The sequence below is a fragment of the Athene noctua genome, chromosome 9 (genome assembly GCF_965140245.1).
Source record: "Athene noctua chromosome 9, bAthNoc1.hap1.1, whole genome shotgun sequence".
In the NCBI taxonomy this organism is placed as follows: Eukaryota; Metazoa; Chordata; class Aves; order Strigiformes; family Strigidae; genus Athene; species Athene noctua.
The window spans coordinates 2,841,219-2,858,886 of record NC_134045.1 but is presented as its reverse complement, the minus strand read 5'-3'; the positions used below and the strand labels follow the sequence as shown (position 1 = coordinate 2,858,886).

The 17,668-nt window shown below is 56.4% G+C and overlaps 1 protein-coding gene across 1 annotated transcript in view; it reads left to right on the top strand.

Moving 5' to 3' along the window:
• LOC141963915 (hydrocephalus-inducing protein homolog) overlaps positions 1-17,668 on the top strand; it is a 109,628-nt gene that overhangs the window by 84,536 nt on the left and 7,424 nt on the right. The window contains 21 exon segments of the mRNA XM_074913650.1: positions 1,234-1,350; positions 2,036-2,245; positions 3,103-3,240; positions 4,918-5,095; positions 5,609-5,739; positions 6,403-6,536; positions 7,549-7,685; positions 8,531-8,658; positions 8,771-8,962; positions 9,357-9,506; positions 10,590-10,829; positions 11,048-11,216; positions 11,370-11,514; positions 11,516-11,553; positions 12,208-12,378; positions 13,004-13,177; positions 14,303-14,528; positions 14,975-15,113; positions 15,417-15,600; positions 16,079-16,220; positions 17,196-17,355. Coding sequence (XP_074769751.1) covers positions 1,234-1,350; positions 2,036-2,245; positions 3,103-3,240; positions 4,918-5,095; positions 5,609-5,739; positions 6,403-6,536; positions 7,549-7,685; positions 8,531-8,658; positions 8,771-8,962; positions 9,357-9,506; positions 10,590-10,829; positions 11,048-11,216; positions 11,370-11,514; positions 11,516-11,553; positions 12,208-12,378; positions 13,004-13,177; positions 14,303-14,528; positions 14,975-15,113; positions 15,417-15,600; positions 16,079-16,220; positions 17,196-17,355 — 3,303 coding nt within the window.

Genomic DNA, 17,668 nt, shown 5'->3' with positions numbered 1-17,668 from the left:
TAAGGTCAAGGAGAGGGGTTGCACCTGCTCACATCCAAACTTCGGTCATTTTAACATTATAACGGCACATTTTTTCTGGATCAGGAGAAATGATACCCCGTAGACGTAAAGAATAGCGTGGCTGTATGTTTTTGGATAGAAGCGTGGAATCTTCTTTATTTCCTGCTTTGTTGCAACGTATGCAGAAACAAACCAGAGAAAATCCAGTAGGTGTGGCTAAGTAGGATCCAAAAGGCTTCAAAGGATACGCCAGGATTGCAGCTTCCCCTTCTGCTTGTGTGACTGTGTCAAGGCAATACCCACATAACCTCCCTGGGGAGGTGGGAGACCATAGGCCTAGGAAAGATGCGGGTTAGAATCTTTGGGAATAGGTGAATGGCAAAGCTTTGCTAGGCTTGAAAATGTGGAGACGAGAGAAAGAGCATTGAATCTTCTGATTCTGAGCTTCATCTACCGGGGAGATGTAGCCTCTGATTAGGTGTAAAGATGTCCCATAAAAATTCTTGCAGATTCTGCTGATGCCAAGGCCCCAGCACAAAGCACTTCTTCACGTTACTGAAGAAGCAGGTATTGCCACACTTCAAAAGCACTCACAAAGCCCTCGCTTATTAAATAGGGGATGAGGTTCCTTTTGAAACATGGCACCGCTGAGGTCAAACACCAGCTCTCAGCTGCTGGGAGACAGAAGAATATCTCTGCCACCTTCTTCAGGAAGGTGTCATTCAAGAGAGTGACCTGGGGGAGATCCTCAGCTCTCCAGCACTGATGGGTGCGCGAGATGAAACCTAAGCACTCTCTGAAATGGGATACTTGTGCCAAGCCCTTATTTTCCTGGTTTGATACTTCTCGCTTGCAGCTGTGCTCCTGCTTTTGTCCTGAAGAACCTAACCTGTCGAGGCATGGGGTTCTGGGCACGTTCCCTGGGCAGGAGTGAGCGAAGCTGGTCTGGCACAAGGGTGCAAAATGCCCTTGAGGTCTCTGCCAGGACTGAGGGCTGGGTGCACTCAGCTTCCCCATGCACGCTTGTGCGTAGGAAGCGCAGGCGGAGCCCGTGTCTCACCTGTGGGTGGGCTTGGACCCACTCAACGGATGGCACGGACATACCCGTACTTGATTTGCACCCAGGTCCCATCTCAGCTGCTCCTGGCTGGGTGAGGTGGCGGAGCCTGCAGCAGAGTGCTCTCACCCAGACCAGCCAGGTGCTCGCTGCAGCCCATGGTGCTTGTTTTGCAGGTGCTGCCATCCCCTGCTGAGGAGCTGGAAGGGGCTGTGGAGACACAGGGCCTGGTGGGGATCAACAGACTGATGCAGTCTGTGGAGGCAGAGCCCGTCAGCTTGGGAATGGAGGAGGTAAGTGGGAATCCATCTTGTGCCACGTTTCCAGTGTGGCAAGCAGTTCTGTAGCTCCCCTCCCCACTGGTGGCCCTCGATGCTGCTCGCAGAGTGGCCTCACGTCCCTCCAAGCCCATCGCACAGCGCTGCTGAAGCAACCGGTCACTGGAGAGGCCACGCAGGACGTGTCGTAGGGCTGACCTGTGCAGCAGCTATGGAGGGCATTCTTCATCTTGTTGCTAATCAAGTGGTCAACAGGAAATTTCTGCGGTAGCTTTTGCTGTAGCATCTTGAGAGCGCGCAGCATGCGAATCGGAGAGAGTGAAAAACATCAGATGAGCTGGGCTGGAGTCCTCCCCCCAGCTCTGAGAGCTTTCACCTCTGAATACTGTGTTTTGCTTAGGGCAGTAAAAGGTGCTTTTAAAGGCAAGTTCTGCAGTGGAGAGAATTTCTTGCTGCCAGGCGACATCCCAAATTACTTTTAATATGTAGTGTATTAATTAATGAGGGAGCATGGGAGAAGGTTTTTCCCGTGGCCCCTCCACTGCTAAGTGGAATGGGTACAGGATGAGATTAGGATGATTTTGCCTGTGTTTGAGGAAGAGCCCCCTCCAGCCACGTCTGTACTTTGCTCCAAGCCGTGGCTGCTCTTCTGCATCAATTTCCATGCTTGACATCTTGATCTCTCCTCGCCTACCTCCAGGTTTTCGATGTCCTGCCGCTTTGCGGTGTGCTGCAGCCAGGCAAGAGCCAGCGGGTCATGTTCACCTTCTTTGGCCACACAAATATCGTCGCCCACGTCACGGCGCTGTGCAGGGTGGAAGGAGGCCCGACCTATGAGATCGCGCTGAGCGGGGAGGCTTCACTCATCAACTACCTCCTAGACGTCACGGAGATCGACTGCGGGCTGCAGGTACCGCACGCTTCTCTTGGCAGAGGTCCTTGCCGTGAAACCATCACCGGCGTGTTGCTGCCACCTAGGGCTGGGGCTCTCTCCCCTTCCCAACTACTTTGTTGGCTCTATGGCTTGGAAGTACAACCTTGGAGTGATATGTGCTGCATCCAAGCTGGTTTTTAATGACCATGTCCGTCCCCCTCCAGCTGGGAATTCCTCCTCCTCAAGGTAACTAATGCCGCCTCCTGGGGCAGGCAGGGTCCCAGTGGTGATCTCCAGAGGGACGTGCCCCAAGACGTCCATCTGCTGATCCGCTCCTAAAGCCTGAGGTCCCAGGAGGGGCTCTCTTTTAATGTTCTTGATTAATCAGCAAAATAAACCAGGGAGGAAGTTAACTTGGGCTTCCCAGTCACTGTAGCTGGAGAGAATGTCCTAGAATAATCCCCACTTCTTTTCGGTCAAAAACCCCACAGATATTTCCAGCTGTTGGCCCTGTCTCCCATTTTGCTGTCACTACAGGTGCTTTTTCTTCTGCAGTGTCTTGATGCCACCTCCTTTGTCCCAGCTGGGTGTGAGATGACACACCATGAGGTGCAGAGAGCTTGTCTCCTCTTTGCTTTCCTGATGACTGATCTCTGTGGTTGGCATTGCCCCTCTGCGTGCCACCATCAGTGTCTGTTCCTGCGTAGGGCTAAGGGGTGCCCTGTGGCGGTGGCTTACCCAGGTTAACCAGGGAGACTCAAGTACCCGTATGTCCTCTGCCTCTGCTTTTCTCCTGCGTTGAGTTCATTTGCTCACATCCCAGTGAAAGCAGAAGGAGGTTCCCAGTATCAGGCCTGTGCCTTCATCTTGCCACTCCTCTGTCCTCTCTTCAGCTGTTTAACAAAGTCACCGAAGCAGAGGTCACCCTGCAGAACAGAGGGAAGATGGGCTTCAACTACGTGGTGCTAAGTCCCGGCGTGGGGACCGCAGAGAGCCCCCTGCCCGGCGTGCCCCTGGTCCTGCCCAGCACGGTGAGTACGGAGGTGGCGCCTGGACCCTGGCTGTGGGTCAGGCTGCCCAGGAGGGGGTTGTGGGGGAAAAACACAAAATTAAAAAAAAGAAAGCAACCCACAAAAGCAGACGGGAGAGACAGGGCTGTAAGCAGCTGCTGCTGGGGGGCAGGGGTGGTCCAGCAAGCGCGGTCCTAACGGCCCCCCTTCACGGCCTTTGCCAGCGGGTGACCCTGCCATCACACAGCAGCCACTGGCTGGAGGCACCAGCGCTTTGGTGGCTCTGGGGACCCCAACTGCTGAGCGCTCCGGCTGTGCAGGCACCGGGGCCGCGCTGTGCCGGCTCTCCTGGGGGTCACCGTGCCCAGGCTGTGTGATCGGACAGGGCTTAGCCCTTGTCCCTGCCTGTAGCACACCCTGCCAGGCCCCTGCCAGCACTGAGCGGGACTTAAATCCTCTCTCACTTGGGCATGAAGCTGCTTTGGCAGAATTGTAGCAGCCCCTGTGCCGGTCCCCCACTCCCCCAGCTTTGCTGCTCTGCAGGAGCTCTGTGGGGCAGTGAGGGGGCCAGGCAGGAGCAGGGCTGGAACAGTGAGGAGTTTGCAGCATCCCACCGTCCGAACTTCTCAGTCCTGCGTGGCTGTCTTTGGGCTGGAGCAGCATTCCTGTCTAGTCCCTTTTTGCAGTGGGAAGAGGAAGCCAAACAGCGTTCACATTTCCTCATGCCTGTCTCCTACAAGGGGTGACACACTGATGCCCTCTTCCTGCCAGCTTCCCAAGACCCAGCTCTGCTTGGCCCCGCGCAGTCGGTCGCTTTAACAGCCCCGCCGGTGCTGGCAGCTTGGCAGGGCTGGCTTCCACTGCAGCTGTGTTCTGCACTGCACCAGGGGCTCAGGGCACCAAGTGGCAGGATCTGTCCCGCTCAGCACCTTCTCCCTGCAGCCTGAAGGGGAGCGGGGAGCCGAGGGTCCAGCTCAGCGTGCAGAGGGCGAGCCGAGGGAAGCTGCGGCTGTGTCCCGTCACCCAGGGCTGTGTTGCTGTCCGCTTGCATTTGCTCTCAGCCTGGCTGGCGTGAGCCTAGCCTGGGGCTGGGGCAGCCTTTCTGGAAGCCCGGAGAGGAGGTGCCCTTCCTGGCAACGCCTTCCCCAGATCTCATCCTAGTCTCTGCTCCTGCCTTTCCAGAGATGCATGTTTGCAGGTCACCGTGAGTCTGGATAGGCTCACGCACCCCGGTGTAACCGCATAGGCAGGAGGTGTTTGGTTGGATCATTGTAAGGGGTCAGGTCCTTCAACATCAGCCTGGGAACCGCTGGTGTGCTGTGGCAGGAGCTGCTGGCCATGCCGAGAGTGTGGGCACTTCCCTTATTTTGTATAGTGGCTGCTAAAAGAGCTTTTATTTCTTCAGTCTGGCTCTTGCTAGCAGAGGGTAAACACCATTAGGGGCAGAGCTGTGCTCATGCTGAGCAGGGGGTGGTCTGTGGGTCTGTCCTGGGGGAATGCATCCCTACGGGCCTTCCGAAGGACCTGGTGTAGGAGACCTCAGCTTCTGTGATTCTATGAAAGCTAGAAGGTGATGCTGTCTGATACTTTGTTATGTACGAGAACCTGCCTTCTCTTCTCGGCATGTCTGTCGTCTGAGCCATCCCTCCACCAAACCCTCTCTGGTGCATTCCCTCCCTCTTCTCCCACACCCTGCAGGGTTACGTTGGACCTGGCAAGGAGCAAGTCCTGAAAGTCTACTACCTGCCAGGAGTGCCTGGAGCCTTCCGCAGGACTTTCCAGATCCAAGTGGGTCACCTGGAGCCCGAAGAAATCTCCCTGAAGGGAGAGGGGAGCTTTCCCAGGATCTACTTGGACCTGCCCAGGAACATCAAAGGTGAGCACGGCCTGTCTGCTCCCCAGGAGGGGCCCCTGTTTCTCCCCCATGTCAGATGCCCGTAGGGCAGCTCAAACTGCCTCCACCAAGCCTGGAGGTTTCAGGGCTGTCAGACCAAAACTCAACACCCCGGTTGCTTCCTGAAGCTCTGGCAGATGAGCCCGTATGGGCTTTGCCCCAGGAACCATCCTGCAGAGCTTTCCAGCATGTGTTGGAGTCCTGGGAAGGTGATGGCTAGACAGAAATGCTCTGGAAAGCTGAGCACAGGCTGGCAGGGATTTTGGCAGGGTTGGATTTGCAGCACATTGCAGGGGATGAGATGCTCCCATGTGGGGAGGAAGATGAGTGGGAATGAACATCAGGGTTGATAGAGGAGAAGCAGCATGGACTTTCCATACATTGCTTGGGGAGGGTGTTTCTGGGAGAGGCCAGAGTCGGGGGAGTGGGGCTTCCCAGCTTTGAGGGGAATGGCTCTGTGCCCCGCTTCTATTTGTGGATGTTTTCTTCCTTCAGGAAATGAAAAATATGAGAAGGTCCTCAAGGAGGTGATAGAAAAGATAGAAGAAGATGGCCAGAGAGAGGAAGCAGCAGTTCTGGGGGCGGCTGTGGCTGCGGAGCCACCCCCAGATCCCTTGGACGCCGTGGTGAGAATGGCTGCTGCCCCGTTTGACGCGTGCCACCCTCCCCCGGTGTCACTGGGTCCCCTGCAGCCCGCAGCAGGCTTCCCGGGGCCCTGCTGGCACTTGGGACCTCCCTGCCCACACCTGCCCATGATCCTGCACAGCTCAGCAGTGCCCCCGGGGCTGCCCCAGGGAGAGATCCTGAAGACCCTGCTCAAGTGATGAAATTTATGGCACTTCGTGATGGGATGTAGGTCATCACTGGGGGATTTGCTGCTCACAACCCAAGCCCTGCCAGGTTTACAGAGCTTAATAGCAGCAGCCTGACTGTGCTCTGGGACTGTGCTGCCAGTGCTGATCTCTAAGAGACAGCAGCTTTATCGTGGCTCCCTTTACAAGAGAGCTCTTGTCCAAGCTGCTTTGGCACTGGCTGGGGGCAGGCAAAGACTTGGAGCTCTGGAAGGTTCCTGGCTTGTCTGTCTGGCCAGATCAGCTTTTGTAACAGTGACTGGGCAGGCGAAGTTGCTGGAGTTCGTTGCCCTTGAGATGAGGCCCTGACTGAGAGAGCAGGAGGTGTCACAGACACTGAGCAGCGAGACAGAAGGACCCCATCACCCCTCCAGCACGAGCAGGGGGGAGCCTTGGGAAGGACCGTTGCTAACCAGCCGCTGCCTTTCCTTCCCTCAGCTGGACCCTGGGCTGCAGATGCAGATGGAGCAGCTGCTGATGGAAGAACACGCCCTGGAGCAGCAGAAAGCTCTCACCTCTGGTCCCCCAGAGGCCACTGCCTTTGACCAGCGGGCTCGTCAGAGGCTTCTCAAGTTAGTAGGGGCTCCCGTACCCTCTCTCCAGGTGCCCCGAGGGTAACACCCAGCAGTGCACCCCTGCTCCTGAGAGCTGGGGGTAGTGGGGACTCCAGAAAGGGTCTGATCCTGGCGGCTTTGCCGTGCTCCCTGTGAGCAGCTGAGTGTCCTCACTGCCACAGAGCCACCCTGAGCTTTGGAGGTGCTCAGCTCCCCACAGGCGCTGGGTCCTGCTCTTAGGGCTGAGGGGGCCAGTGCAGAGCATCAAGCCCTTCCAGACAGCACCAGCACCGTCCCTGCTGACCAGATCTGAAAGAGGCAACTCAAATCTTTGTTCCGGCTAACAGACCACACTGAGCAAAAAGAGTAGGGAACCGCAGAGGCTGACACACCCTTGACAAATCAGGTGGCTCGGATGCTGGTGGGACTGCAGGGCTTACCTTGGTATCTTCCCTCTGCTCCTCCATGAGGAGGCATGGGCACGGTAGCCTCCAGTTCAGGAAGATGCTCTGCAAAACAGATCACGTAGGTGCTTTGCCGAGTGAGATTGCTCTGGGAAAGGCCCCTCCCATGAATCTTGCAGGTGTTGATTACTACATTTGTCCGTGCTGCTTTGGGGACAGATCTGGTTGCAGAGCAGTGAAGATTTCCTGTGCAGGCGAATCCCATGACAAGGTCCTGAAGCACTTTCAGGCTGGGGCTGCACATGGGGCATAGCAGTTTCACTGAGACCAGTGGAGGTCCACTGGACTTACCTACAGTGGCTTCCCGTAGCAGAGGAGCTGTGATAAATGATAATTCATTTTAAACTAATTTTATTTTAAGGCCCCACTGGTAGCTGATAAAACCTAGGTCCTATGCTCCTCGTGACTTACCAAAGTCTCATTACCAGGTGGTCAGGCCTTGGATTTCATGGTCTTGAGTTGAGTTTTTACAACAGTGAATCCAGAAATATTTTATTTGCATCTTCCATGCTCTTGGAAATGCAGCCAGGCTGTGGTTTAAGGACTGTCCTTACTCCTCCTTTCAGAGCTGAGCTGCCCGAGTACCTCCTGGACTTTGGGTACGTGATTCTCGGTAACACCCCCACGCACGTCGTGAGGATCACCAACACCGGGCAGTTCCCTGTGTCCTTCTGCGCTGACAGACAGGTCCTGCGTGACACAGGTAACCAGTGCTGAAGAGCCTTCACGTGGGCTCGAAGGAGCTGTCTGACAGTTTAGCTTAAGCCACTGGACATGGGGAGGTTTTTTGAGTGCTTGTATGTGTAACTCTCTCCTCCTTGGGACCTGCTGCCTGGTGCTTTAGAGCCTGAGTTCTCCGGGCCAGCAGCACTCAGAGACCCGGCCCGCCCGGGCCTGCCCTAACGCTTCCCTTCCGGGGCTGGGTGGGCTGATCACCTTGGTCACCTCTCAGCATCTTCTGCTCTTGGCTACCATGAGCATCATCTGATGGGCACTCCATGAGCTTCTGTTGCAAACAGATGGACCCTTTGTGGTTTGGAAGTGCTTTGTTTAAAGTTCATCATGCCATAGCACTTCTGTTCAGCCTTTAGTGAGGAGACAGCCTGTGAGGTCCTCTGTTGTATCAAAACAGGCTTCGAAACAGGCCGTGACGTAAGGCTACAGCACCAGCAAACGGTGCCTCGCCGTGTCTGAAGGGTGATCAGGTGCCTCCTCTAAATCGTTTTTCAGAGAGCACCATGGCACGGGGGAATCTTAGTTGGAAATTCTCCTTTGGAGAGGTCTGTGCATCCTTTCCTGGGATCCCTAGTGAAGGAATGGCTGGAGCTCCTCAACTGAGATGTTTCCTTTTTACCATGTGGGTCTTGGATTCTGGCTGTGAAAACCCTTTCTCCTTGTGCGGTGACAAGGGAGAAGGAGTGGCAGTCTTCTCCACAGGTACAAAGGGGAACTTCACAGAGCTGCCAGCCAGGACATACGGCCTTAACGTGCTTGTGACACGTTCATGTCGATTGTGTATCTCAGCTGCTTTATTTTCGTCTGTTCAAGGTTTCAGTGTGGAGCTGGACCACGTGAAGCACCTGCCCTGCCGCGAGAGCAAGACATTTGAAGTGCGCTTTGACCCACAGAGTGCCAACCTGCCGCTGGGAGAGGTGGACGTGCTCCTGCCCATCAAGGTACCTGCGGCGTGCTTCCTCGCCCCACTGTGCCCGTGCACCTCTCGGGGCAGGTTGGGGACAGCAGTAGATGTCACCGTGGCTCTCAGCTGGATGCTCTGTCCTTCCCTAGGTAGCAGGAGGCCCCACGTTCCACGTCCACCTCCGTGCCAGCGTGGCCATGCCAGCCCTCTGCGTCTCCAGGGACAGGCTGGAGTTCTCCACTCTCCAGTGTGGGCAGTGCCAGGAGGAAACCATCCAGCTCCACAATCAGGTCCAGGTCCCCTGTAACTGGCTCATCACTATAAATGAGCCTGTTAAGAAGGTAAAGCACAGACCATGTGTAACACATACCTTCTCGGCTGGGTTTTCTTTGCCTCTCTTGCCCTTTCTGCCCCGGTGGCTGCGTGAGCACTTGGGCTGCAGCTCGTCTGAGGAAGCTTTGGAGGTACAGAGCAAGGCTGGCTCACCTGGACCTGGGCATTAGCTGGTGCTTCACTTCTCTGCCACCTTCCCCCGCTCCTCCTCTTCTGAGGACGGTGCCTCCCCATCTGCCTGCCCTGCCGACGTGTTTTCCCTCCAGTTCAGGCCAGGGGTGGCCTCGGCTGGTTTGGCTGTGGGTGCCCTCAGCACCGTGACGGTGTCTCAGAGCACTGTGGGAACCGAGGGTCTGTCCTCGCAGACCGAGGAGACCTCACACAATTGTTTTCTGTGCTCAGGTGGACAAGCATTGGCCAGCGGGGGTGCGTCAGAAGGTGCCCCAGAAGCTGAAAGCCCAGCCGTGTGTCTTCGAGGCGCTGCCCTCGGCTGGAACCCTCGCTCCGGGACAGCGATGCAACGTCCGAGTGAGGTTTTCGCCCACAGAAGAGGTGAGATGGGCGAGTGTCACCCCCAGGAGGTCTGGCAGGACAGTGTGGTAACGAGAGCCCAGCACGGGGAGGAGGAGACGGCGTTTGCCTCCACAGAGAGCTTTCTGCAAGCCCTGTACCCACTGTGCCTCAGTTTCCCCTGCAGCACACTCTTCTGAGAGGGGCTTTGAAATCCCCCTGGGGAGCTTGCTCAGAGAGCATCAGGGCACGCTGGGCTGGCTGCCTCTTGGTGCATGGGGGGAAATCTGCCTGTTTGCCCTCGTCTCCCCCTTGCAGGCGCCTGTTTGAGGCTGCAGCGCCCTGGTGCAGAGCAGCTGGCGCGCTCACAGGGGATAACCCTGCAAGGGCCAGTCTAGGCAAGTCCTGCTGCTGGTACCAGCAGGCAAAACAGCCACCGGGCACCTTCCTGGGCACGGCAGGACAGTCACCTGGAGTGGTTGCTGCCAGCAGTCCCTGTGGCTCTGGCTCAGCCTGCCTGCGCGTTCCCAGGCACTCTGGGAGTCAGCTGCAATGACGGGGCGTTCCCAAAGGCAGTTTGCCTGTGGCCACCGTGGCTTGGAAACTGGCAGTGGGTAACAGGATGGACACAGGTGCTTCCGTGCCTGGGAACAGTCCCAGGGATGTTTTAATTGCTGTAGAGGTGTAACCATCTTGTGTCTGGCATTGACCAGAGCCAAACACTGAGCAGAGAAGTCGACCCTTATTTCTAGCCAGTGAGAGCTCACCTGCCTCATTCATCGAGCTGATGTTTGCCTGATGCAGCAGTGCCAGGACTGTGTCTGGGAAACGTAACCCTGAGGACCTTTCTCATGAGCATCACACTCCCTTGTGACTAGGTGAAAACATGTGATAGTGCATTTTAGATTCATCTGACACCAAAATAGCCAGTTAGACTTCACATTAGGATTCATCCCAGTTCCTCAGAGCCAGCATGCAGATGCTGTAGCCCCTGCTGGAAGTAAACATCTGTTTTCCATTCCCTTAGAGGTACTGGTGACACCCCTGCCCTGGGGAAAGAGTTGAATTTGAGGCCCTGTCACTTGGGACTTCATGGAGGAGCTTTCTGTGCCTCTCTCTTTTCAGAAGTCCTACAGAAGTGAGATGAAGATTACTGTTTGCCAGAGCAGCCAGAACCTCCAGCTGCAGGTCTCGGGGCGTGGGCTGGAGCCACGGCTGGAGTTCAGCCCCCCAGTGCTCGAGCTGGGACCGTTGCTGCCGCACAGCCGTGGAGCAGAGGGGACGGTGGTGGTGAAGAACCCATGCGAGTTCCCCATCGAGTTTTACTCGCTGGAGTTCGACCAGCAGTACCTTGCTGAGGAGCAGGTGAGAGGGAAGCTCTGGTCCCCATGTGCACGCTCCCGTAGCTTCACAGTGCTCCAGCATTCCCGGGTTCGTGCCAGGGAGATGGAGACAGTCCCCAGGGCAAAGCCTGGTGGCATTTCAGGGTTAGCCAGCTCTGCTGGCAGACTGTGGAGGGGCTTGGATAGTCCGTGTTGTTAGAAACACGTCCTGCATGTGTCTTCTCTTCCCTACATGCACAGATCCTGCAGATGCTTAAAGATTATGACTGCCGTAACACCTTATTGCTGCCTCCACGTGCCCCGGGTGAGAAGCTGCCCCCAGAGGTGCTGGAGTACTATCAGGAGCAGAAGAGGCTGCAGGATGAGGAGTCCAAGACTGGGGAACCAGCAGGCCAGGACAACGGTGAGGGTTTGGCATTGGCTGTCCTGAGCGTGGACACAGCGGGGAGTCCAGCCCGCACACCCCGAGCTCTCCACGGGAAGCCCAGGCTTTCAGCAGCCACCCATTCCCCAGCTTGGTGGAGGAATTCCAGCGTGAAAGTCTGTGCCTTGTAACACGCAGACTTTGAAAATGTCCAGTCTCTGTCAGATCAAGGAAGAAAGTCCTCTGCTGGGATCATTCACGCTGTCTCATCCCAGAGCTCATTCGTTTTCTCCTCCGTGTTTGATGAAAGCCAGTCCAACGAGGTGGACTCTAAATCTGAACACAGAGGAGAGGGAAGGTGTTGAGAAAAGACAGGGGCTGGGTATTGTTGCAGACGGGACAGGGACAAGTGAGAGGCCAGAGAGGTTCTCCCCAGTTTTGCCAAATGAGCACCTTTTTGCCCCAGGAGCTGCTGGGATCAGGGTGATGCTGTTCCCTTTCCTAGGCAGGGCAGCGCGCTCTCTGTCCTGCGTGACACTGCAAGCCGAGATGGCTTTTGGTGACCTCCTAAGGGCAAAGGTGGGAGCTCTTTGCAAATGTGTTATGATGAATTCAGAGCCCAGCTACATCTCCTGGAGTAATATTCCTAAAGCATCCAGCTTTTGGATAATCGCTCAATGTGCAAATGGAGCCTCTCCCTTGGGACAGTGTAAAATGCCTGGTTCTGCCTGTCCGCCCCTTACTCAGCAGGACCTGGGACCACGTTGACAGGTGACGGGACATTTGGCCCAGTCCTGTTAGGTATTGCCAAAGGCTTGTTCTTTCCTCTTTCTGCCAGCCCATTTCCTATACTCTGAAGAGGCACCTTGACCACCATCTAGGGCAGACCCTGATCTGCACAAGCCTAAAGGAGGGGCATGGTGAGATGTGGTGTTGGTTTCAGCAGAGTCTTCTCTCCCAGGATCTGAGGGGATGGGGAGGATGATCAGGGTCATAGGTAGGCAGGAGGCTGACTTTTCTATCTGGTTCCGCACAGCAGAGCATGGGCAGAGCGTCACCAGCAGCAGGGCGGCCTCGGGAGAAGTGACCGACAGCCCTGTGCATAGGGCCATCGCCCGCCACCTTGGCATCGATATCTCTGCAGAGGGGCGCGCGGCCCGAGACCGCAGAGGGATCGTCGTCATCGTCCATGGGGCACCCCTGACAGGTAGGTGAGCCGAGCCCGTGGCTGCAAGGAATGCGGGGGGAGCAGGAGAGACACGTCCTGGTGGGCCGTGCTGCTTGATTGACCACTTGAAGCGAAGCGAGGTAAGCCACAGCCCTGCTGGTACATGAAATGGTCCCAGGCCTTCACCAGCTGGGGCAAGTGCTGTGGCTCACCCCGTGTCCACAGAGCCAGGCTATCCTCCCCCCACACAGGGTGGCCGTGTCCCCGTTGCTTGGTGGGAGCACGGTGCCTAGTGCCCAGGTTGCCTCCTGGGCGCGGTCCCTCGCCCACACTGACCCCCAGCCTGTGCCCAGACGTTGCCTGAGGCAGCGCCGGCCAGCGCAGGGGTGGCGGGACCGGGCTCGAAACAATGTCCTGGCCCAGGGTTGAGGTCCCCACGAGGGACAAAGCGCTCAGCTGGGTGTGAGGTGGAGGTGATCCGCCTGGCTCTAGAGGACAACGCTTCCAGCCGTGCTCAGCTCCCTCCCTCGTGGTCTCCCCTAAAGGGGCACTTGATTTCCCACTGTCCTTGAAACTTTGAAATCCTGTCTGGGGACTTTCTAGAGCCTGTCCCTGAAAACGCTTCACGTGCAAGTGTCACCAAGCAGTCTTCCTCTCTCTCAAGGAAAGACAGCGGCAGCGGTTGCCCTGTCCAAATACTACGGCGCTGCCTGCTTGTCCATCGACGCCGTGGTGACAGAAGCCATCTCGGACAGGAGCAGCTCGGCAGGGCTGCGCGCCCGGGAGCTGTGCATCGGGGCTGCCATCGAGCAGAGCTGCAAGGAGGCAGAGGGTGCCGGTAAGGAGACATGCTGGACCCAGAGCAGCGCTTCAGAAACCCACCCTGACCGTCCACTTCTGCTTGCTCCAGAGAGGGAGTCTGACAGCCCTTGGGTCTCTTAGGGAACATGGGTGCAGCGTGCAGAAATGCAAAGCCATTTCATAAAGCATTTCATGTTATTAAAGAAAATAATCTCTGTTTTAAGGGCTCAGACAGGGGCACTTTTACTGCCTCTGGGCTTCTCAGCACACACTCCTTTTCCTAGGAGTGGTGAAGCACACCTGAATTTTTCTCAGGGTTTTTTTACATTTCCTCAAAGCTGAATCCAGCTGACTCCTCGTGGCCATCAGGCAGAACTGATGCCCACTTGAACAAGGAAGAAGCCCTCTGAAGCTGCTCATGAAGCACTAGACAACTGACTTTGAGTGTGGCTTCAGAAACATGAGAGGAAGGGAAGAATAACCTCCCAGAGTTTCAGATGAGACTCTTCTCCAGAGGTTTCCCTATACACGCTGTCAGGTCACACAGCTCGTGCATGTGGTGCCATTCTCCACCTGAGACCAGAGACTTTTAGAAAACCTGGTTGGGCAGTTGGTGCCCCGAGCTCTGCAGGGTGAGGCCAGACCCTGGTTCTGGTGGGGGAAGTTTTGCATTGCTCAGCTTTGAACCTGGTTGGGTTGGGAGCTGGCGGAAGGAAGAAGGGTCTGGGCCCCAGGTGGGGTTAGCCCATGCGGAGGATTTGGCTCCAGTGGAGATGGGGATGCAGCTGGGGCAGGGCTGCATGTTACCGTCTCCACGTGAGAGTGCAGGATGGGCGCAAGGTACAGAAATGATACTCCTGGAGGATGGAGCCTCGGCTTGATCCATAGGGGAGCTACTGTGCGGCGTCACCTGCGTGCACATTTGTGAGGAGGGATGCGGAGCTGTGCCTTAAAAACTCTCTGGCTTTAAAATCCAGTATCAGGTGGTGTGCTTTACCATGCTAAAAAGAGAAGCAGGGCAGGAGCTGCTTCTGGAGATGGGTGCTGCTAGTGCCCGGCAGGCTGGGGGACGAGGGCCGTGTCCCTGCCAGGGCGCAGGGCTGTGCCCGTTGGGGTGGAAGGTGCCTGCTTGCTCCCCACTGAGCGTCTGTCCCCTCCGCAGGTCACAACGCAGATGAGTCCCTCGGCAAGCAGTTCCACGCCAAGGCCAAGCGCAGCCTAGAGACGAGCCGGTCCAGCTCTGTGGACAAAGTCAGCCGGCAGTCCGTCAGCTCCCAAGGCCAGGTGAGTGCTGCGGCAGGCGAGAAGAGGGATGGCCCCACAGCCCGATCCCAGAAGCAGCATCTGATGGATCTGACAGGCTCCCAGGTGAAGCACGGCCTGCACTGGTTGATGCCTGGGACCTTTCTGTTGCCTCTGAGAAGTGAAGGGGCTGCTTCCAGTGGAGGTTCTGTGTCACCCAGAGCCTGGTGCAGGGGTCTGTAGTGCAGAGAGCCAGCTGGGCAGGCTGGGCATGGCTCGGGCTGGGAATGAAACCCTGGCAGAAACACTCTACGGCATCTCAGCCGTTTGTTGGCAAAGTGCAGTCCTGGCTAATGTGGCTGCAGCCGTGGGCAAAGCTGCTGGATGCTGCGCTGGGGGCTTGCGAGCTTGGGTCTCTGCTGGCCACGCACGCACCCTCCAGCGTGCTCCCCTGGAGCTGCTGGCCTGCAGTTTTGTTCTAGTCTCCTGCTAGTGAGAAACCCCAGCTCCAAGCCCAGCAGTTGGAATTGTTTGGGGGTTTCCAAAGCGGTTGATTTTTCTGGTGGTGTTCGACATTGCAAGGCTCATCAAGTTCTCACCTCTCTCCCCGTCCCTGCTTTCCTGCGCAGCGATCGCTGAGCATCGGTAGCAGCACATCAGAAGAGCTGGGCTTTAGGAGCTGCGTGCTGCCCGAGGACCTGCTGGTGGCCATCCTCTCTGACAGGCTGCAGGTACATGGGGTGGGGGCATTCTTGCTAGGGAGAGACAGGCAGCGAGGTATAATTCAGAGAGGAGGAGGAGGGCTGTGCCTGCTCTTGGAGGAGTCCTGGGCTGCGTGCAGGGATCCATGGGTGAAGGGGTGAAGCTGCAGATGCCATGAGCTGGCAGAGCGCGGGGGAAGATCAGAGCTTGTCTGAGCTGCTGCACTTGGAACTGTGATGGCTGGTGATCTCTGACGACAGGCTTTAGTGACTGGCTGAGAGCCCAATGCGTGCGACAGCTGACTTTCTCTTCCTTTTTGGCTTTATCTGCAGCTGAGCGACTGCTACCAGGGAGTGGTGTTTGATGGCCTGGAGACCCTCTATGCACGCAGCACGGCGTCTGCTCTCCTCTGCCTGCTCAGAGCTGTCAGAAATCGGCCTTACATCTATTTTGTGAACCTGTTCCAGGATTATGCTTCCTGGAAAGCCAGGGAGATGGCCGCAAAAGAGCAGGAAGGTGAGACTCTTCGTCTCCGTAACTCTGACATGTTCTCTCTCAAGCCTTCAACCTTACCCGTGTGTATCTGGGTTACCAGCAGAACTTGTAAGAGGGGTTTTTATTAATCCTTCCACCTTCTGCCTCGGTGTAGCCAGCACTCAGCTCACAGTTGCTTAAAATACAGCAATGCTGAGGCTGACCTCAGTCTCTAACATTAAAGCTTGGGCACAAGTGTAAGCTGCTGTGGCTCAATAACTAACCACCGGCCAGCCGTCCACGGCGCTGGGGCGTGTGAGCCAGGCAAGGCACGGGAACTCACTGAGCAGCGATAGTTTGGGGGCTTGTCTGAATTTTGAAGCGGGAATGTGAGCTCGCCAGTATCTCCTGGCAGGATGATAGGCTGGGTTGGGACAGAGTTGTGAATCCTGGCAGCTCACCCAGAGCAGCAAGCTCTGCTTGCAGGCACTGACGGTTTCTCCTCTGGTCTGTGCTGAAGGACGGGAGCGGGAAGAAGCTGCCAGGAGGGAGAAAGCACGCCTCTGGGAGATGGACGAGGACGAGTATGATGCCCTCACCGAGGAGGAGAAAATTCAGTTTGATAACAGTATACTGCAAGTCAAGCGTGAGAGGAAGAAGAGGTCTGTAAGCTTTCTATGGGTGTCTCCCCAGGATAGTGTCCCCGAAGGGTTTCCCTGCTCCGGAGACCTTGGTTGAGCTCAGAGGGGTTACCAAGGCCAAAAGCATTAATTACCAGCAGCACAAGGACTGCCAGTTCCACCTCCCTGGTTCCCAGCAGAGGAGGCACCTTCCTCCGGTGAGATGAGAACATCCTCTCTCCGCTTTAGTGGTGAGCCCTTCGGCTTGGACACAGGCTGCAGGGAGCTGGGCTCTGTGCTTGCCTTGCCACTGTGCTTACAGGTGTCTCTAGTTAATGATGTTCATTCTCATCTTCTTCATCGCCCTTCTTCTCCAAACCAGAGGGGTTGTGGTGTGGGTTGGTGTGAGGCACAGCTGTGCTGGCTTGGTTTAGATCCCAGTCCTGGTGCAGGTGAGGCCCTTGCACTGCTGAGCTCCCAGGGTTTTCCTTTACTGAGTGACACCAGCCATAAAGCTGGTTTCTCCTAGGCTCAGCTTCAGCTGCAGCAGCAGGTGAGCCTGGGGGAAGCTCTGATCCAGCAAAGCAGCCCTGTTCAGGAGGATACACAGGATAAGCTTATGGCTCTCTTAACTCCTGCCTGAAACTTGGGGAGGGACTTGCTTAAAGCGAGCCTGTGTGTCAGCACTTCTTTCAGCCCCAGCTGAAGTTTGTTTCCCTGGATCAGCCAGTCTTTGGCAGCATTGCTGGAGGTGTCCAGGTGGACCTCACTGGAGAAGTAGTGCAATTTAGGCCTTGTGACAGCAAAGCCTAGATTTGGCTGGCCCTGGAGGTCCCCTCCCGCCTTCCCTCACTTTGGATGTCCCAGCCTCCCCAGGTTGAGGGAAGTCCACAGAGCTGGTCTAACGGTTGTGCCTGGCCTCAGGGTCAGTGAATGAAGTGCGGGACCAGCTGGGATTGCAACAAGCCCAGATTTCTGGCGGTGACTCTTGGGGATGTTTTGTTTGTCTTGCTGAAGGGAGATGGAGCGGCTGGCTCAAGAGCTTGAGGAAAAGCACCGGTGGGAGCTAGAACACTTGAGGGAGGAAGAAGATCTGAAGAAGTCATCTAAGTGGGCCAAGAGAAAGCCTGGGAAAGATAATGCTGCAAGGAAGAAAAGCCAGCCTGGAGTCGGGCAGGTGGGTGGTTGTGTTTATAGAGATGAGTAAAAGCCCTGGGGCCCCTCCTGCTGAGCCGAACCATTCCTGGCGCAGCCAGCAGCCACCCGCAGTGCTGGGGATGAGCACCTGGCCGTCGGTAACACACGGGGCTGTGCTGGGAAACAGCAGCCAGTGTTTGATCCTGCTGCTGCTTCGCCAGGGCTATTTTTGGCTGGGTTTGTTGGGTAGAGCTGCTCTTCTAGGGTCATGCTGCCTTTGAGTCATGGCTTCACATAACTCCGAGCCCTAGATAGTTTTAGTCCAGCATTTGTCCCCGTTCTGCATGTGACTT